This window comes from Leopardus geoffroyi, chromosome C2 (assembly GCF_018350155.1).
Source record: "Leopardus geoffroyi isolate Oge1 chromosome C2, O.geoffroyi_Oge1_pat1.0, whole genome shotgun sequence".
Classification (NCBI taxonomy): Eukaryota; Metazoa; Chordata; class Mammalia; order Carnivora; family Felidae; genus Leopardus; species Leopardus geoffroyi.
Window position 1 is genome coordinate 136,489,090 of NC_059333.1, and position 18,779 is coordinate 136,507,868.

Consider the following 18,779-nt stretch of genomic DNA (forward strand, 5'->3'; position numbering starts at 1 on the left):
TGTCTTTTTTTCTTAATGTTTTTCATGTTAGTTTATTTTTGAGAGAGAGAGAGAACAGGGGAAGGGCAGAGAGAGAGAGGGAGACACAGAATCTGAAGAAGGCTCCAGGCTCTGAGCTGTTGGCACAGAGCCTGATGTGGGGCTTGAACTCACAAACCGCGAGATCATGACCTGAGCCATAGTTGGAGGCTTAACTGACTGAGCCACCCAGGTGCCCCGAGTGAAATGTATTTTTATGTGTTTTGTTCATGTTCTGATTAGATTCTTTAGCTTTCATGATGTTGAGTTTTGAGAGTTCTTTACATATTCTAGATATGTATCAGTCTTTTGTCAGTGATTTCAAAATATTTTCTCTCAGCCCAAAATTTCTACTATAAATGTGCTAATTTTGAAGCATATATATAGTGTTAAAATTCAACAATAACCACAGCAACTGTTTTGAACCAAGACCAACAAAAGATTTTTGTGAGGAAGACAGTGTTTTTGTCCCCGAAATTACTTAGAAATGCCTGCACGTGGTGATCAAAAGCTGATCAAATGTAGTTGGGTTTATTATTAGTTTCAAATTGTCTATAGACAACACTTCCTCTTATCGTCTACACTTGGTTTGCTCTGCTCCTACCACCCTGTCCTGGTGTCCCATGGCTTCGATAGACCCAGAGATCAGCAGGCTTTTGTGACTCTCAGAGTAAGAAAATTCACAGTAGAGAATTGTACAGTTCATCATCTGGAAAATCATAATAAAATATATGATGTCTCTTGAAAAAAATTACTTGAAGATGTATCCCAGCCAATAGAAAGGATTCAAAATTATAAATTAAAAAATATGGAAGTTACAAGTTTGTGTTTTCCATAATCGGTTTGGACTAGTTATATGTTAGTCGAGGATTCTTCAGTTCCTGGAGTAAACCACCAGGCCGAATAGCAATTCGCTGCATTTTTCTTCTTTCACTTCTAGTCATTTCTATGTATCAGTAAATATTTGTCCAGGGGCACGTCCTTACTCCACAGTTCAGATATTGACTCTCACCGTGTCCGATCACTACTTACACACCAACTAGTTGTGTTTATCCTGCCTCCGTGACCAGTGGCCAAGTGGTAACACTGCCGATGTAGGTCGGGATCTCTAGGCAGCAGCCCTGAGAAGGACAGTGCAGGATTTTTACCAGAGAGTCCTCTTAGGAACAGTGCTTGAGTAAAGGAAGAGAAGGGAGGGTAGAGCAGAGCGGGGTAGTCGGCCAGCAGGGCAGCTGCAACAAGGTATTGTGTAGACTCCCAAGTTCACCACCGGCTGAAAACAGTGGCCTTTGAGTTGGGCAAGGGGGCCTCCCATTTCAGTCCCATATTGACCGGTCATTGGATGCAAGCTCCTCTGGGAAAGAGGGTCAGTTTGGTCAAGGTCATTTTCTATGGCTGGGAGCATCTCCCCAGTGGTCTGAGGACTGAGGTGAGGCCTCTGGGCAGGCACTCCCAGCAGCCGCAGGTCCGTCTTTTAGTTTTGAGGGGGTCTCTGGGCAGGGTAGCGCTCACTGCATTCAGGACGACTCTGTTAGCAGCATCTCTGACTTTCTCATTTCCCATCACAGAAGCAAGGCTGAATTAGTGGCCAGTAACCATTTGCATTGCAAATCTTTTAAAAATGATTTTAGGGGCGCCTGCGTGGCTCAGGTCATGTGTCTGACTCTTGATTTCAGCTCAGGTCGTGAGGTCATGATTCCTGAGTTTGAGCCCCGCGTCGGGCCCTGTGCTGACAGCACAGAGTCTGCTTGGGATTCTCACTCTCTGCCCCCTGCCGCTCACACTGTCTCTCTCCAAATAAATAAATAAACATTTAAAATAAAAATAAAAATAAAAATGATTATAGGTATATTTAAAATTCATATTTTTACATATTTTACATTAAGTTTTTAATTTTAATTCCACCTAGTTAACATTCAGTGTTATATTGGTTTCAGGTGTACAATATAGTAATGTAACACTTCCATTATGTGTAATGTGTAATGTATAATGATAAATCACCCTGTGCTCATCACAAGTGCATTCCTTAATCCCCATTACCTAATTAACCCATGCGCCTCCAGTAACCATCAGATTGTAACATTCATATTTAATGAACTGAGTTAAACACTTTTTTTTTTCCTTAATTGGGTCAAGAAAGCTAAAAATCCAGCCTGTGTCCACTGACAAGATATTTTCCCCTCAGCCCTCTTCATTTCTAGGATCTATGATTATTCTTGTGTTAATTTTATGTTTGAGATTGGTTTATGTAATATGAGTTCAGTAATATTAAAATTAAAAAAAGCCTAGAACAAAATCAAAGAATAAAATTGCCAAAATTTAAATTATTTCTGGAAGAAGGTGTTATGAAAGACATACATTTCCTGTTTCATGCTGTTTTACATTTCTAAATTTTATAAAATGTACATAACTAGTTTTTAATATTCAAGGAAAAAAGTGCATGTACTATATAATTGCAATTGAGTTTGTAAAAAATAAGCACAATAAAAATTTGGAAGAAAATGCAGAAAACCCTTGATAATGAAAACAAACAGGCATATTTTTAATTTTTTTCTGTATTTTCCAAGTGAAACTTCCGTCATTCCATTAAATATGAGGTTTCCCTTGGTTACTGACAGATTCTCTATCAAGTTAAAGAAGATTCCTCCTGCTGCATGCTTATTATAAAGTTTTTCTTAAAATAATGAGAATATTTGTTATGTTTTTAGAAATGTATATTTATTGAGATGATACTATGCCTTTTCTTTTTTATAAATCTGCTGAATAAAGATCCCCAAGCTGGACCCATGGTTGTATAAATGCCACATAAGCATGGTTCATTTTCTTTTAATACACTTCTGTATTCAGTTTACTAATGTTCTATTTAGGATCTTTGGATTTATATTCAAACTTATACTTATTTATACTTATGTTTTTGTATTATGCCCATCTAGTATTGGGGTCAGAGTTTTCCAGACTTGTAGATTAAATTCAGAAGTTTGCAGGCTTTTTTGTTTTCCAGAGCTTTAAAAGAATTATTTTTTCCTTTAAAGTTTAATAATGCTGACCTTTAAAACTGTCTGAATTAAGCATTAGTGGAGAGTGACAAGCAGTCTGGGTTAGAGGGTCTCTTTGTCAACTTCCTTCCAAAGTTACTGGTCTATCCAAGGTGATTATTATTTTGGGAGCCCGTTGTGGTGATTTTGCTACCCTTCCTTCAAAGTATTTGTTTAATCTAGAAGACTATGCTGATAACATTTTGCACAAAGTAATGTTACAATTTTTAAACTCTTCTAAATTCTTGCACTTTTAAAAATTGTTAATATTATTTGTATTGTCTCTGTTTTTTTTTTTTTCCTCTGCATACAGTTGCCAAAAGCTTAATTCTTTTATCTTCCTTTGGATTTATTGATCATATATTTTTGACTTCATTTTTTTTAAATTTTTTAATGTTTATTTATTTTTCAGAGAGATCAAGCAAGGGAGGGGCAGAGAGAGAGGGAGAGGGAAATCAGAGCTTGATGCGGGGCTCGAACTTACAAATCATGAGATCATGACCTGAGCTGAAACCAAGAGTCGGACACTTAACTGACTGAGCCACCCAAGAGCCCTTTAACTTTTGTTTTCTATTTCGTTTATTTCTACTTTCATTTCTATATTATTCTAGTTTACTTTATTTGGCTTTCTCTTTGTAAATAATTATATTTTATGGCCTGAAGAAAACCTCTACATATTTTACATTTTAAATATCTATTTTGTTTTATGTACTAGAAATTTATATATGATAACTTTTAGAACACATGCACTTTAAGTGTTAATTTTCCTCGGATCCATCTGCAGTCACATCCATTAGGTTTAGACATTAAATATTCTTGGTAGTATTGTTTATTTTTTAAAACAACATTCATTCATTTCCAAAAGTCTGTAAGTTCATTTACTAATTTTTTTTTTTATGATTATTTAATTTTGAGAAAGTGCAAGACAGAGCATGAGTGGGGGAGGGGCAGAGAGAGAGGGAGACACAGAATCTGAAGCAGGCTCCAGGCTCTGAGCTGTCAGAACAGGAGAACTCATTAATGCTCTAATATAAACAAATATATTATAAAAGTAATTTACAATGTAAAAGAGGGGATGTGAAGGGAAGTGGGAAAGAAATGGAGCTCAAAACTGAGAACGGGGGATGTGTGTTTTCCAGTGTATGTCGCTTTCGATTCAAGGAAAAGAGTGAAATGGTAGGAGAAAAGCAGAGAAAATAATGGTTATGTAGGAGATAGATCTATCTTGACTCAACAGGATAACACAGATAAGTGCAAACATGTAATCAGAGGCTACAGCTTAGTTAACCATGATCTATGGTGAGGTGGAAAGCACACAAGATTTCAAGTAAGATCATTAAGGATTCAAATATCCGTCCACCCTCCACCCATTTTGAAATTTGGCAAGTTACAAGATTTCAGTGACCTTTCATTTGCTTTGCAGTAAATGCAAAAACTGATGCTTTATGAGAACCAAGACAGCATTCCTAGCCTGATGCCTAGAACATGAGGGGAGCTAAGGCAATATTATGAATACACAGTGTTTTGTTGAGAATTCCTAACTCACTGGAGTATAAGCATAACTTTTAATTTTCTTCCTGGAAATGATCCTCACTCGGTATTGCTCAAAAACTGAAATTGCTTCTTTAATCGTGCTGCTTACGGACATAGCACCTCGTCCCCTCACATATTACTCATTGACTTTTTTGAACTGATGATCACTTCCAGGTCAGTGAAATCTTCATCTTCTTCCTTTTGTTGGTTCACGACCGTTTTCATTTTCCTTCTACCTTGGCTTTCATGGTTCATCATTTTAAAGTCCCTTGTGCATGTACCCTTAAACTCTCTTGTACCTCCAAATTTTCTCTATATCCATCTGACAAAGCTGCAAACTCAAAATGAGAACCAACAATACCTTTTCTTTGGCCTGAACACAAGTGGCTACGAACTGCTGGTATAATACCTACATTAGGGAGGACGGGAATCCCTCCAAATTTATTTTTAGCAGCCTCAAATGGGCCAGTCAAATTCCCCAAGAAATCTATCACTTTCCCTGCTGGTCTTGACAGTCCATCCTCTACAACAAATATTTCACTCATTCCTTCTTGTCTTCAAACTACCAGCTCCTACTAATTACCCATCATTGTTAACATTTGACTTCACCTCCAAAGTCAATGAGATAGGAAGGAAGGAAGGAAGGAAGAAAAGAAGGAAGGAAGGACCTCTCAGGAGCTACTTCATCTTCCTGTCTTCAAACCTAATGTCCCCCTCCATGTATACACAATCAATGTCCTCCTTGCCTCCTGATAAAAGAGAGGAATGGGATGTCTCTTCCACCTAAGGATAATCACTCAAAGTGAGATGTGAAGACCCTCTGGCCCCTCTCTCTTCCTTGGAACATTCTTTTCCCTCAGATTCTCTGACACCACAATTATCCTTTCCCTCCTTTTTGTATTTCTCTTTTTCAAACTCTTTTTAGCCTCACGGTTGGCCTACTACATTTTGGAGGGCCTAGATTTTCTTCTGCCACGTTGAACTCTATTACAAGGTAATTTCATAATCCATCAAGTGACAAAGCCATGCAACTTTTCTAAATATTTCAAGTGTCAGCTTTGTCCTACCTCTACTGCTACCACCTGTTTCAGTTGACCTACTAAAATGGCTACCTGAGTGATTCCTAATGACCTCTGTGGATGCTTTCTATCAGTTTCCACACTGCAAGTTAATGTGCGGTTTTGAAAACTCAAATTTTCTGATGTCATTTGAATGCTTAAAACTTTGCTATGGTTTCATGTGCCTGAACTGTTAATTATCCCCCAGAACTCATCCATTAGTAATAGAACCCTCTCCAACTTACAGTGGAGATTCAACAGGGGACAAGGCTGCTCGGCTAGTGGCTATATTTTCTAGCCTCTTTGTAGCCACATGTGGCTAATGTTGTATGAGTAAAAGTGATGTGAGTGACCTCTGGCTCCTGACAGGATGCTTTATGCCCTCTACTTTACCTCCTTTTCCTCCTCCCCCAGGGGGGCTCCTTGGACTCAGACATGGAGGCCACTTATAAAGGATGGTAGAGCTGTTCCACCACTTTTCATTGCCATCCTGCGCTGTGTTCCAGGAAAGGAAAAGACAGTGAGACAGAAACACACACACACACACACACACACACACAGAAAGAGAGAGAGTCATTTTCTTATTCAAGCCTGAGCTATTCCCTGATTGATACTTTTACCGTTGCATTTGGAGTAAAAACCAAAATTCTACTGTGGCCTCAGAGGCCCTGGGTGATGGGCGATCCGTCTGCTCTGCCTGCCTCCCCTTTTACTTCTTTTCCTCCTGTCCTCTGTATCCTGACTCTCCTGGACTTCTTTCAGTTTTTCAGAGATGCTGAGCTCTTTTGTGCCCAAGGCCCTCACACCTTTTATTTTCTCTGTCGGAAATGTTCCTCCCTCTGCAACCCCTCATCTTGTCTTATTAACAACTAGTCCTCTTTCAGATTTTAACCCTAAGTCACTTTTCTTAAGCAATTGATGTCCCCACCCTCCCGAGCCAACCACCTCTCCAGAGCATTGGGTCAGGTAACACAGCTTTACCACTTTAGTCTTGTTCTTTTGTTGTTGTGAAATATTTTTTATTAAAAAATACTATATATATAAATATATGTTTATTTATATTATATAATATGTATTGTTGTTGTTTATATTTAATGCATATATTAATATATATTAAATATAGAGTATATTACATATAATATTTAATATTTAATATATTATATATAATGTTTAATATAGAGTATATTACATTTAATATCTAATATATTATATATAATGTTTACTATAGAATATATTATATATAATATTTAATATATTTAATGTATGTATTAAACAATATATAATTAATAATATATTAATATATAATCTATATGTTATATACCCATAATAATACATAATATATTATATATTTAATATATGGTCTATTATATGATAAATATATAAATATATTTAATAGATCTTTTAAATTTAAATTTATTAAATTTTATAAAATTATAAATTATAAAATTATATATATATTTAATAGATCTATTAAATATATGTTATATATTATGTTATATATTGATATATATTAAATATATAAGATATATGTAAATTTGGTTCCTGGATGCAACTCCAATGCACATGTATGTGTGTTGATTATGTGTAGTTTAGTACAGCACATACATTCCCCTAAATATATGTTATTTAGTTTTGCATGTATATGAATATTATGAAAATATTGCCATGTTGTCTATTTTGTATTTCTTCCTTTTGAACTCATTATTATGTTTTTGAGACATTTCTATGGTAACAGGTAGGCACTATTTCAGTCATTTCGCATTTATTCCCACATATGTCCATTAGTAGAATTTATATATCCTGTGTCATACCTCTGCCACAGTTTGTTCATACATTATTTTGTTTATGGACATTTGGCATATTTTAGTTATATGCACAAACACATGTCTATATTACATATATATGCATCTATTTATGTATTTGTGTATATGTGAACATTACAAATATTGCTATCATGAATTCTTTGTATATATTTTTTAATGTTTATCCATTTATTTTGAGAGAGAGAGTGAGAGAGCATGAGCAGGGGGCAGGCAGAGAAAAAAGGGAAAGAGAGAATCCCAAGCAGGCGGTACAGAGCCCAATATGGGGCTTGATCTCACGGACTGTGAGATCATAAACTGAGACGAAACCAAGAGTTGGACACTCAACCTACTGAGCTATCCAGGAGTCCCCATATATATATATTTTTTTTAAAAAAATAAGTTACTCCCTATTCTATGTGTGTGTGTGTGTGTGTGTGTGTGTGTATGTGTGTGTCATTCAGGAGCCAATAACCCAGGGACATTTTAAATTCATTTCTTTGCTTGGGAGATTTTAGATCTCATAAGTAGAATGATTTTCAACCCCAATCCTGCACAAGGATTAAACTGTGACTAAAACTTTTCAAGGAAAACTTTTCTTCCTTTCAGAGCCAAGATCAAGACAGATAGGCTTTTTGTTTTGTTTTGTTTTGTTTTGTTTATATTTCCCTTTGAGGGCCCCCTTTTTACGACTGTAAAATTGATGTTGCTCTGTTTAGAAAATCACAGCTATTGATTAGATTTCTTCACTGAGAAGGAACTTGGCTTATTAACTGTCATAAATCTCTAATCTGGTCCCTTTGGTAGTTAGCATTGTAATTCCACTTGGCATTTTGATACCAACTGATAGATTTCATAATTTTGATGTGTGTCTGGTGAAGCAGGCACGTCCATTCACTGTTGCTGGGAGCCTAAATTGCTAGAATGAAATTTGGAATATGTATACCAATATTTAAAATGTACATACCCACACCTAGTAATTTATCTACAAAATATCCTGGCACACCAGCGCAAGGCCCTATGTGTTTAGGAATTTAATTGCAGGATTATCTACACAGATTTTTAAAAAAATCCTGACGAAACCTAAGTGTGCATGATAGGGAAATAGTAATATAAGTAAATCTAGCTGTATCCTTAATATGGCATGCTCTTAGCTATTAAAAAGAATGTGAGAGAAGTATAATGTGCACATCTAGAATGATTTGCAAGTTACTTTGATGTGAAAAAAGAATCTGTAAACCGTTTTTATTGTAAACTTCCATTTATGCAAAGTAACATAAGTATAAATGTGGATATAGGATATGTTTTAGATATTTTTCTGGAAAAATGTCAAGAAAAAACATTGGGAGCAGAATTAGGGATATGAATGTACAACAGCAGGAAAATAGGAGTAAGATTTTTTTTATTTTTGGCTTAATGTTTTTCCGAACTGTTTGAAATTCTCTCAGTGCTCTTGTATGTTTTGCTGTAATTCAAAAATTAATGCAGTTAATATGATGACAAAAATATGTAAATTGTAAAGGACCGAAATCGACTGTCATTAGGAGCCAGCAGATAATTCTAAGTGTTGAGAAACATGTACTGTGTGTCTTGAAAGGGAACTGTCAAAACCTGACTTTCTTGGGATGAAATGATGCTTTCGCTGGTGTTTAATGAGTTTTATTTTCCCCCAGACAAAGCCAAAGGAAGATCAAGGGCAGGGACCCACTTTGACTCAGCCCGGAGACGGAGTCGAGCGGTCCTTTATCACATCTCTGGGCACCTGCAAAGAAGAGAAAAGAACAAACTGAAAATAAATAATGTAGGTGGTATGTGTGTACATTCTGAATGCTAGAGTTTCCCCTGGTGCGATATTTGATTCACCAAAGAAAGGCTGCAATTACTCATTTATTGGCTTTCCTAGATTTTTTTGCACTTTGGCTTGTGCTTTCCTATGAAGAATAAACTAGGAAAGGTCAGCAGTCGTGAAGCATTTCTGTTATAAAAGTGCTTAATCACAGTGTTATCACAGCATAGAGATTAGAATATTACCGTGGCCAGTACAATGCGGTACTAGGGACGCTGCGAATGGGGACATACTGGTTACATTTTATGAACAAGATGATGCAGCAAGTCCTGTTACACATTCATAGTTTGTTGGTTAAAATTTCTCTGATTTAATTTTAGTTCCATTTATTCTGCACTTTATCTAATTTCACTTAATGCTTTTATCCAGAAGGACCATGAGCAAGTCAAAGTCATTACTCCATTTAAAAATTTACATCTTCTACAAAACAGAGTTGGAAATTTCACACAGTGGAACATTGGATTTGAAATTCTATGCTTTATATCATACAGTTTTGTCGAAAGTTGCGCTCTTAGTAAATGACAGAAGGGCTACTTTCTGAAACCTGGTGCTGCTTATCTGTCAAAAGCCGCAACAAAGAACTGTGCCTTAAAAAGATGATCCTGTGCAGAGTTATGAGTTCCAGGATTTCACACTGATTTCATAACTGATTCTTAGCACTGAGAGATTTCACTGAGAAACCCAGAACTATGTCTGTTTAGTTACGGATATTCAAAGGTAACTTTGCAAATGATGGAATATCATTAATTTGCATTGTGGATTCTTCAGAACATAAATCTTTGGGTGGAGGGGTGATGGGACTCTGGGTAGCAGGTACAAATACTTAGGGTCTAACTTAACAATGGCATTAGAAAAATTACATCAAACAAGCAGAGCTATCTTGGAATCGACCTAAGATCCAGAAGGTCTGGGATTTAGGGACACAGGGAATTCTTTGGCATCTTAATTTTTCCATAGAAACCTCCAGACTCCCTAATACACATGTGTTGGCAAAATAGTCATGCATCTGATATATAAAGTATCCATTTCTCTGTAGTGAACAAAGAAAGATGCCTGAGCTAAGGGGAGTGGGAGATCTGACAAGAAAGTGCTGCAAACGGAGTCCTGCTTCAGTGTGATTTCTCTCTGGACACCACAACAAACTGCTTTGGTCCATCTGTGCTCTAGGACCACCACCCATGCTGGTGATGATCTGCCAGGCATCACCATTAAGAGTCACACGCTGTTTATTTTGGCCTGACTTAGTATAAAGATTTTCTGGGGATCCCTGTGCCCCGATGTCATTGATTTCCAGAGAGTCCAGGGATAGACTTGAAAGGGTGCACACCACTTGATCTATGGATCCTTCCACTGTTTCCTATTTACATTCGCCTTCAGTTACCAAGCCAGCCTTAGTGACAGTAAACAAGTTCTAGGAAGAAACAAAGGTAGCCACATCTGGGCTTGATTGTATGCACATCAACCAACAAAGCACCTAAACAAATACTAGCCAGAGATACTGTCATGTAGCCTTTAGTTGAGAATCATTTAAACACAGCAAGTATAACTAGGCTTCAAAATGTGTTTGCTGAACATCCTGTTTTTCCCTTTAGATCCAACAAAGTACAGAACAGTACTTAAAAATCGGATTTAAAAAATCATAATTCTCACGGCTTCGCTAATTTGCTAAATTGCCAATCATCTAAGAAATACAAACATGAGGGGGAGCATTAAAATAATACCTAGTAATTAAGGATGTCTAATCAACACAGCGACTTCAGCAATACAGGTGGTATCTTACTTCTAATGTGTAGAATCAGGACCGGCCCTGTTCACCATCTCTTTTCAAGGAGGACAGAGTAGAATGGCTAAAAGACAGTAGGAAGAGAGAAGGAAGAAGAGGAAAAAATGATCTGGATAGTTTATCAGCTGAACAATCCAGTGGGGGGAATTCTGGTTATAATTCACACACACACACACACACACACACACACACACACACAAATTCTCAGTATTTTTATAACTTTGCTATTTACAAATTCCTGTTACTGACATCATATTATTTGATTTTTACAGCAAGCCAATACTAGGTATGATTTTTATTAGTTCCATTTTTATGATGCAAAAGAACTTATTTGAGATCTCAAAAGTAGAAGCAGGATATGGGACCCTGCTGTGAATCTTCTGACTCAAAGCCCTATGCCTTTGCCCCCTGCCCTGCGGCTCCGTGATACAGTTCTGTGGAATAGGAAGGTATGATTCAACCCTAGGCAAATGAACTCCTCAGGCCATTAAGCAAGGTTTGTGAATCAGGATGTAACACCTTTCATTCCTGGCTCTAATTGCCTGGTACATCTCGGGGAAAAGGGACTTAATTTCTGCTTTTGTTTTGATTTGTTACTCATTTAAATGACAATTGATGATGCAACTGTTTCCAGTGCAAAGAAATGTAAAGATCAGATGAGAACCCTGGGAGCTTGAAAACAAAGTCTTTTAAATGCCCAAATATTACCAGCTCGGTAACAATGTTCCTTGAAGGCGTGTGATAACCTGGGACTTGGTGCAGCAACTACAGAAACATTTTCCTATCATTCAAAAGTTAGTTTCAAAGAAAGGTGACAGGAATGGTTTAGGGAGCAGTTACTTTAGTTAGGTTTTAGCCATTAGCCATTGTGTTTCAATAATTCATAGGGTAGAGGTTAAACAGCAAAAAAACACCATTGATACTAAAGAACATGCTTCAAAATTAACATAGAACCAAAATAACATAGAACTGAAATTGAGAATAGTTGGTTGCATTTTTCCTTAGGCAAACTCGGTGTGTCAGGGTTATAAATAAGAAGTCTCTCTTCCTCGTAGTTGCTAAAAACATACTTTCCAATTGTAAGGCATTTTCTTCCACTCAAAAGGTTTTTTTTTTTTTTAATATTTTTTTTAAATTTATTTTTGAAGGAGAGAGAGAGAGACAGAGCGTGAGTAGGGGGAGGAGCAGAGAGAGAGGGAGACACAGAATCCGAAGCAGGCTCCAGGCTCTGAGCCATCAGCACAGAGCCTGATGTGGGGCTGGAACTCATGAACCGTGAGATCATTACCTGAGCTGAAGTCAGACGCTTAACCGACTGAGCCACCCAGGTGCCCCTCAAAAGGTTTTTGATAAAAGTTTACAAATCTGGTGGTGGGAGGACAAGAGTTTAAAAAAAGAAAAAAAAAGACAAACCCTTCACAATTTAAGCCTAACCTGAGATGTAATGAATTTTTAATCTTTTAAAATAATCTTAAGAAATGTGTTTTAAATAACCTATAAAGATGAAATAGTGTCACTTATTTTCTGACTTGTGAAAGTAAGTAATACATAGCTGACTTTTTGTATCGGCCTCACTAATGCTTCATGTAATCAGCGTAATCCAAAGAAAATACTTCCTGAGTTTTCCCAACCCTCACTCCTAGAGCTGGCCTCAACTTCAAACAAGTTAAAATTTTAATCTCTGTAATACGGTAGCAAAAGACTTCCTCAGATAGAAATTGAGGTCTTCCCCCATGGCTTCTCTGTTACTGTTTTATATTTGAAAAAAAAAATTATATGGGAATCCATCCTGTCCTTCTATAAACAGAAGTACTTATCAACCTTCATGTAGTTAATACTTACCAACCCTAACTCTCCCTTCTCCTATGCACTTGCCTACACCTTAATAAGAAGCCCAACAGGTATACTTCACTCTCCTCTTCCCAGTTTTATGCCAAAGCCCACCCTTAAACTTGTTTCTGGAAACCAGAGAATGAGGTGAAGGAGGCAGGTCAAATACCAGGGAACTGAATGGAACGTAGATGTAATGGCAGATGGGCATCAAAGGACCATGTAGAAGTGGTATAGCAGTCAGTTACCATGAAATCCTGGCATTATGAGGTGCCTGTGTGAGCTGAGTGAGAATAGTAATAGGAAGTAGAAGCCTGTGTTGGGTGGGAATGCCTACCAAGGAGAGATATAAGATAGGGGGTGCATTAATATTAAGGCAGCAAAAATATTCGGTCACTGACATTCACCACTAAAGAGCTACACATTCCTGATGGCTCTGACCTTTCTTGAATCCTCTAGTATTTCAGGAATTCCTGAACGTACCCCATCAACTTGTTCTTTCCCCATTGGCTGAAACAAGAAAACATACCATGACCTGCAAGTAACATGTATTCTAAAACTTTTAACTGTTCACTTCATTCAACTTAACTTTCAAATTTAAGTTTCCATTACCGATCTTGTGTTTCTCATTAATTGAGGTCAAAGCAAGGTCTGCAAGTACCTGGCCGTAGGCTTGTCAAATTTCCACACACGCTATTGTTGGGCCTCCTTTTGTCTCCTAACAGTAAGAATTGTTCATCAATTTGGACTGCTTTCAAAGTGACGTGCTTTTGCAGTTATAGAACTCCAGCAGTTCTCCTGCATTTAATCAGCTGCACAGCGAACACTGCCTTTCTCTTCCTATGACCTGAATGACTCTTAAGTAACTGTTTCTCACTTTGCCGTCTTACCAAGGGCTAGCTAGTGTCATGATGAATCCATGCCAGTCAAGGGTATGAGATGCACGTTCCCAGCTTGAAACTTCACCAAAAACCACAATGCAAAATGCATGTAGTTAGCACCACCTGGTTATATCTTGGAAGAAATGTAAGTCCCGTTAACTGTAGAATGATGATCATATATTTCTATCCTCTCTGGGAAAATAATGGTAGCTTTGGTATTATTAGAAGAATTTCAGGTCAAACATATCCTTTGGATAATGACCATTGTCTCAAAACTATAAGTACGTGGAATGTCTCCATGACAATAGGAATACAAATGTATGTTTGTGTTTCCAGTGTATATAAGATTATACTTGCAATTGTGGATGTTTGTAGGTGACGTTTTAGGTAATGATCTTTTTGTTCTTCGTGAACAAAATCTGGATTACTCGCTTAACATTCATGACTAAATTCTGCACATTCCTGTTACTTATAACAAAGATCTCCGCTCAATTTTAGTGTGTACATCTCTACTTTTTGCCTCACCACCTCCCAAAAGTCACTTGTAAGAGACATTGGCATTGTGTGTATGAATCATGCTCCTCACAGAAGTGTGTTTAAGGCTGTGTGATCCTTGCTTCTAATGTTGTGTCTCCCTTCTCTCCTTTTTGTCTTTATCCACAGAATGTTTTTGTAGATAAACCAGCGTTTCCGGAGTATAAAGTTTCTGATGCAAAAAAGTCCAAATTCATACTTTTGCATTTTAGCACTTTTAAAGCTGGCTGGGACTGGCTTATTCTATTGGCGACGTTTTATGTTGCCGTGACTGTACCTTACAACGTTTGCTTTATTGGCAACGATGATCTGTCCACGACGCGGAGCACAACAGTCAGTGACATTGCAGTGGAGATCCTTTTTATCATAGGTAAGACCCAACGGCTGCTTTCCTAGGAGATTTGCATAGAGGAAGTAAGTGTGTTCCAGATTTTTCTGACATGAATTTGAACTAAGATCCATTTGCATGGGCATGACTAAGACTTTGATGCAAATTTTGGAGAAGCACATATTTGGATTTCTGAAAATTGCCTCTTCCCGCTTTCCCACCGTTCCTTTAGTCAAACAGATCTAAACCCATTTCTTGTGTTTCTATCCTTGTTTCATCAAATATGGGCTAACAAAGACTTAATGGCTATTTTGTTGGTACTCTCATATCCATCCTGATCTTAATTGGGCAGGGTCAAAGATGGGGCTTGGCAAGAACCCATTAATGGTGATCTGATAATGGTCCAGTCCTGGGCATGGTTCTCCATACCTTTTCATGCCTTTTTGGCATGTTGGTGGTTGTTGCCATAGGTGGCCTGGTTGTGGAAGCAAAGGATTATATAAGCCTTCCAGTCAATTGGGAGAAGCAGGGAGTATCTGATTTTAACTTAAAAAAAGTCCCCAAGGGATGCTTGCTAAGAATATTTATCTCCAGAATATTGGCAACCTCAGTTGAAGCTGTCTCTACCCCACTCTTGTAAGCCTCTTCCTGTTTCCCTGTCCCTTAAATCTTAATCAGTTTAGACCTAAGCCTAGCTCTTTCTTGTACTTTCTAAGACAAATTCTGTATTTCCATTAAAGGCTTAGACTGACCCCCTGCAGAGGTGTTTTGTTGTGTTTTTTTCCTTTTTTTAGATTCACAGGAAATTGCAAAGATAGTACAGAAATGTCCCTTGTCCCTTTCATTCATCCCTCTAGAGTTCTTGACCATCATTGGCAACCTGATACTTGATTCTTTACATGGTCGTGGTGATATAGGGCAATATCCTTTTTATAAAGATGAAAGAATGTTTGGAAAATATTTTCAAGGAGGTAGGTGAACAAAGGGATGAGAAATGGATCTTAAAAGTTCAAAGGAAGAAAATAAATGAGGCAGATCAAACACTTATTTCAATGGTGGTGGTCCTTTTCTCTGTGGAGCTAGCTGGTAAAGTTTTGGGGCCAGAGTGGGTTCTCTAACTGTTAGTATGTTTTCTCTGGATGAGTTTATATGCTCTTGGTGTGGCTTGGGTACCACTATTAACATTGCATCTGTTGAGCACCCCCTCAAAGCTATGTCAGGACCCCTGCTCCCAACCTAAAAGTGGTGGCTGTGGTATGTTTAGGCCACTAGATGGCAATGTTGTCTACGTAGGTAGTTAGGCAAGACTACAAAGTCAAGAAAACATACCTTTAATTTTTTTTTTTTTTAACTTAAACCATTCCTCATTAGAAAGGTGTAACCTAAAGGGATGTAAAACTCACTGTTAAATGGAAAATAACAACATTCCAGCTTGCAAACAAATTGGGTGTGTCCAGTTGCCAATCCACTGTGGTTTTATATCCTTTTACTTTCCCAAACTTCCCTGTCTTCTCCTACCTGCCCATAACACACGTGTAAATTAGCGCTCTAAAAAAACTCCGGATGACCCCATTCAAAGTTCTCAAGAACTTGAGTACTCAGATGTCTATTACATCTGAGTATCTACTTAACAAACATTTCATATCATTATTATTAATGTTATTATTATTTACAACTCTGCCATAGGGACACGGTTATATCTTGAACGTTCCACTATTCCTTGTTCTAGGATATTTGCAATTCCAAGGGCTTAGAAGCCACTTCTGGTACTATATGCTCACTGGCAGATGGTGATGTGTTTATACTCAGAACTGATACCTGTAAGAAAGATATTTTGTACAATTTTAGGGGGTTGAATTGGTTGGTTGTTTTTTTTTTAAAGGCTTCTTTCTTCTAAACCAATGGAGTCTGACTTGCCCTCTGACCAGTGCCCCTAAGTCTGCTGTGTTTTTTGTGACTCACATTTCTGCTGTGCTCCATGCAGTAAGATGTTCCTCTGGGTAGGCAATACCCCTCTCTTACCAGCAGCATGATAAAGAAATAAAAATTCACTCTATGCAGTTCACCTTCTACAAAGATTACAATTTGAGATTTTGGCCCGCTAACAGTTTTAGAATGTTGCCAGCCTGGAATCCCTTCTTGACTGACTTATTTTTATAAGCAGTAAAAACTTTACTGTGCTTTACTGTTGCCGTCTTCTTGCTTTTTCCTCTTTTAAATGAGTTTAAATGTGTCTATAATTTATTATAACAGATTTGGAAAAGTAGTTGAAAATTTCTCCAAGTATGCTTCCCCGAGCCTTTATTGTATGAAATATTTCACAAAGGTGATGTGAAAATTATCACCGAGAAATAAATCAAAACAGTAGGAATAAAAGCGTGCATTGCCTATAATACTGTACTTTCACAGTACTAATAAGGCAGTGTTTGTATCATTTAATAGTTATTAAATTGGTATGTGTGACAATTCTATATGTATTTTTACACATGTTTATTTTTTGTTTGTAGATAAGTGCTATTAAATTGGCATCTTATAATCACCCTGGTCAGAACTGTTAAAAAGTAGTTTAAAAAGAATGTTGGGGAGGAAAGGCTTTCATATTGCAAAACATGATGCTTTCAAAATATGTTGTTATTTGAACCCCTCTATACAAGTAAGGTGATGTGATTATTTTCTACATGGGGAAAATTAAGTGTTCATGAAAGAAGAATATATCGTCAAAATGGAACTTGAAAGATAATATATCTCTTTTGGTGATTCATCATGCACATTAACTTTATACATTTCTGAGAAATTCGGTGATAAAGAAATCTGTTTAACCATGATTAACCCAGCACCTCCTAAAGTTATTTTTACCTCGGAACCCATTCCTTCCCGGACCACTTGGTAACACTCTTTTGGGAAGACTGACTTGAAAACATTCTTCCCTGGTAAATTCACTATAAGTATCTGAGTGTGATTATGCTAGTCAAACCACAAATATGAATGGTGAGCTTGAATCTCTCCTAACTACTCTCTTTACCTTAAAGTAAATTGCTTTGTAAACCACATTAATTCTTCAGGATCAGTAGGGCACAAGGTTTGGCTATAAGTTACAAAGTGGTTATAAAATTAGTTTTAGTTTTAAAACCATCATGTATAATTTAGCTGCTGATTCAAAGCCTCATGGAAACTTGCAACGAGAAGTGACCTACTAGTAATTTATCTAATCCAATCTTTCTTAATTTATGGGGGGGGGGGTGCCTACTGAGCCCTAGTGATATGCCCAAATCCTGGTAGCACACTCAGGTTTCCTTGTCGTTGGATCAGGTTTCTTAAGAGTTTGTAACCAATATGGTTCCATTTTCTGAAAAATTCTACTCAACTTGTTTTCCTTTATTTATAGCAATGAGGCAGAAGATGAGAGAAAAAAATGCCACCTTCCTTCTCTTTCTTTCATGAATGCAGAAATTAATAGTTTTAATCTCTGAAATCTTGGTGGCAAAAATTGTGATATGCCATTAGGTCTGATAATCACGTAACCCTTTTCCTTATCAAAAACCTAAAGAGGGGCGCCTGGGTGGCGCAGTCGGTTAAGCGTCCGACTTCAGCCAGGTCACGATCTCGCGCTCCGTGAGTTCGAGCCCCGCGTCAGGCTCTGGGCTGATGGCTCAGAGCCTGGAGCCTGTTTCCGATTCTGTGTCTCCCTCTCTCTCTGCCCCTCCCCCGTTCATGCTCTGTCTCTCTCTGTCCCAAAAATAAATAAATAAAAAATGTTGAAAAAAAAAATTAAAAAAAAAAAAAAAAAAACCTAAAGAACCCAGTTTTGTGCAGGCAGCAGTATCCCAGACCCAGGGGATGAGTTGTGAGTATTCCAAGCCAGTGGTAGTCCTGTCCCCTTACCCAGTTCCAGACATGGTAGTTCCTGTCCCCTTACCCAGTTCCAGAGTATTCCAAGCCAGTGGTAGTTCCTGTCCCCTTACCCAGTTCCAGACATAGGGGTAAATATGTGACCAGTTCTAGCCAATAGAATATAAAGAGATTATTTCTGTGGGGACTTTTGGGTATTATTTTCCCCCTGAAAAAAGAAGAGAGACATGTGAGGGGACATATTTGTGTCACTATTCCTTTCCTTCCCCCAGGATGTGTAGA

General features: G+C 37.5%; 1 protein-coding gene across 1 annotated transcript in view; it reads left to right on the forward strand.

Moving 5' to 3' along the window:
* KCNH8 (potassium voltage-gated channel subfamily H member 8) overlaps positions 1–18,779 on the forward strand; it is a 292,155-nt gene that overhangs the window by 131,002 nt on the left and 142,374 nt on the right. The window contains exons 6-7 of the mRNA XM_045501006.1: positions 9,120–9,247; positions 14,450–14,690. Coding sequence (XP_045356962.1) covers positions 9,120–9,247; positions 14,450–14,690 — 369 coding nt within the window. The remainder of the gene's footprint in view (positions 1–9,119; positions 9,248–14,449; positions 14,691–18,779) is intronic.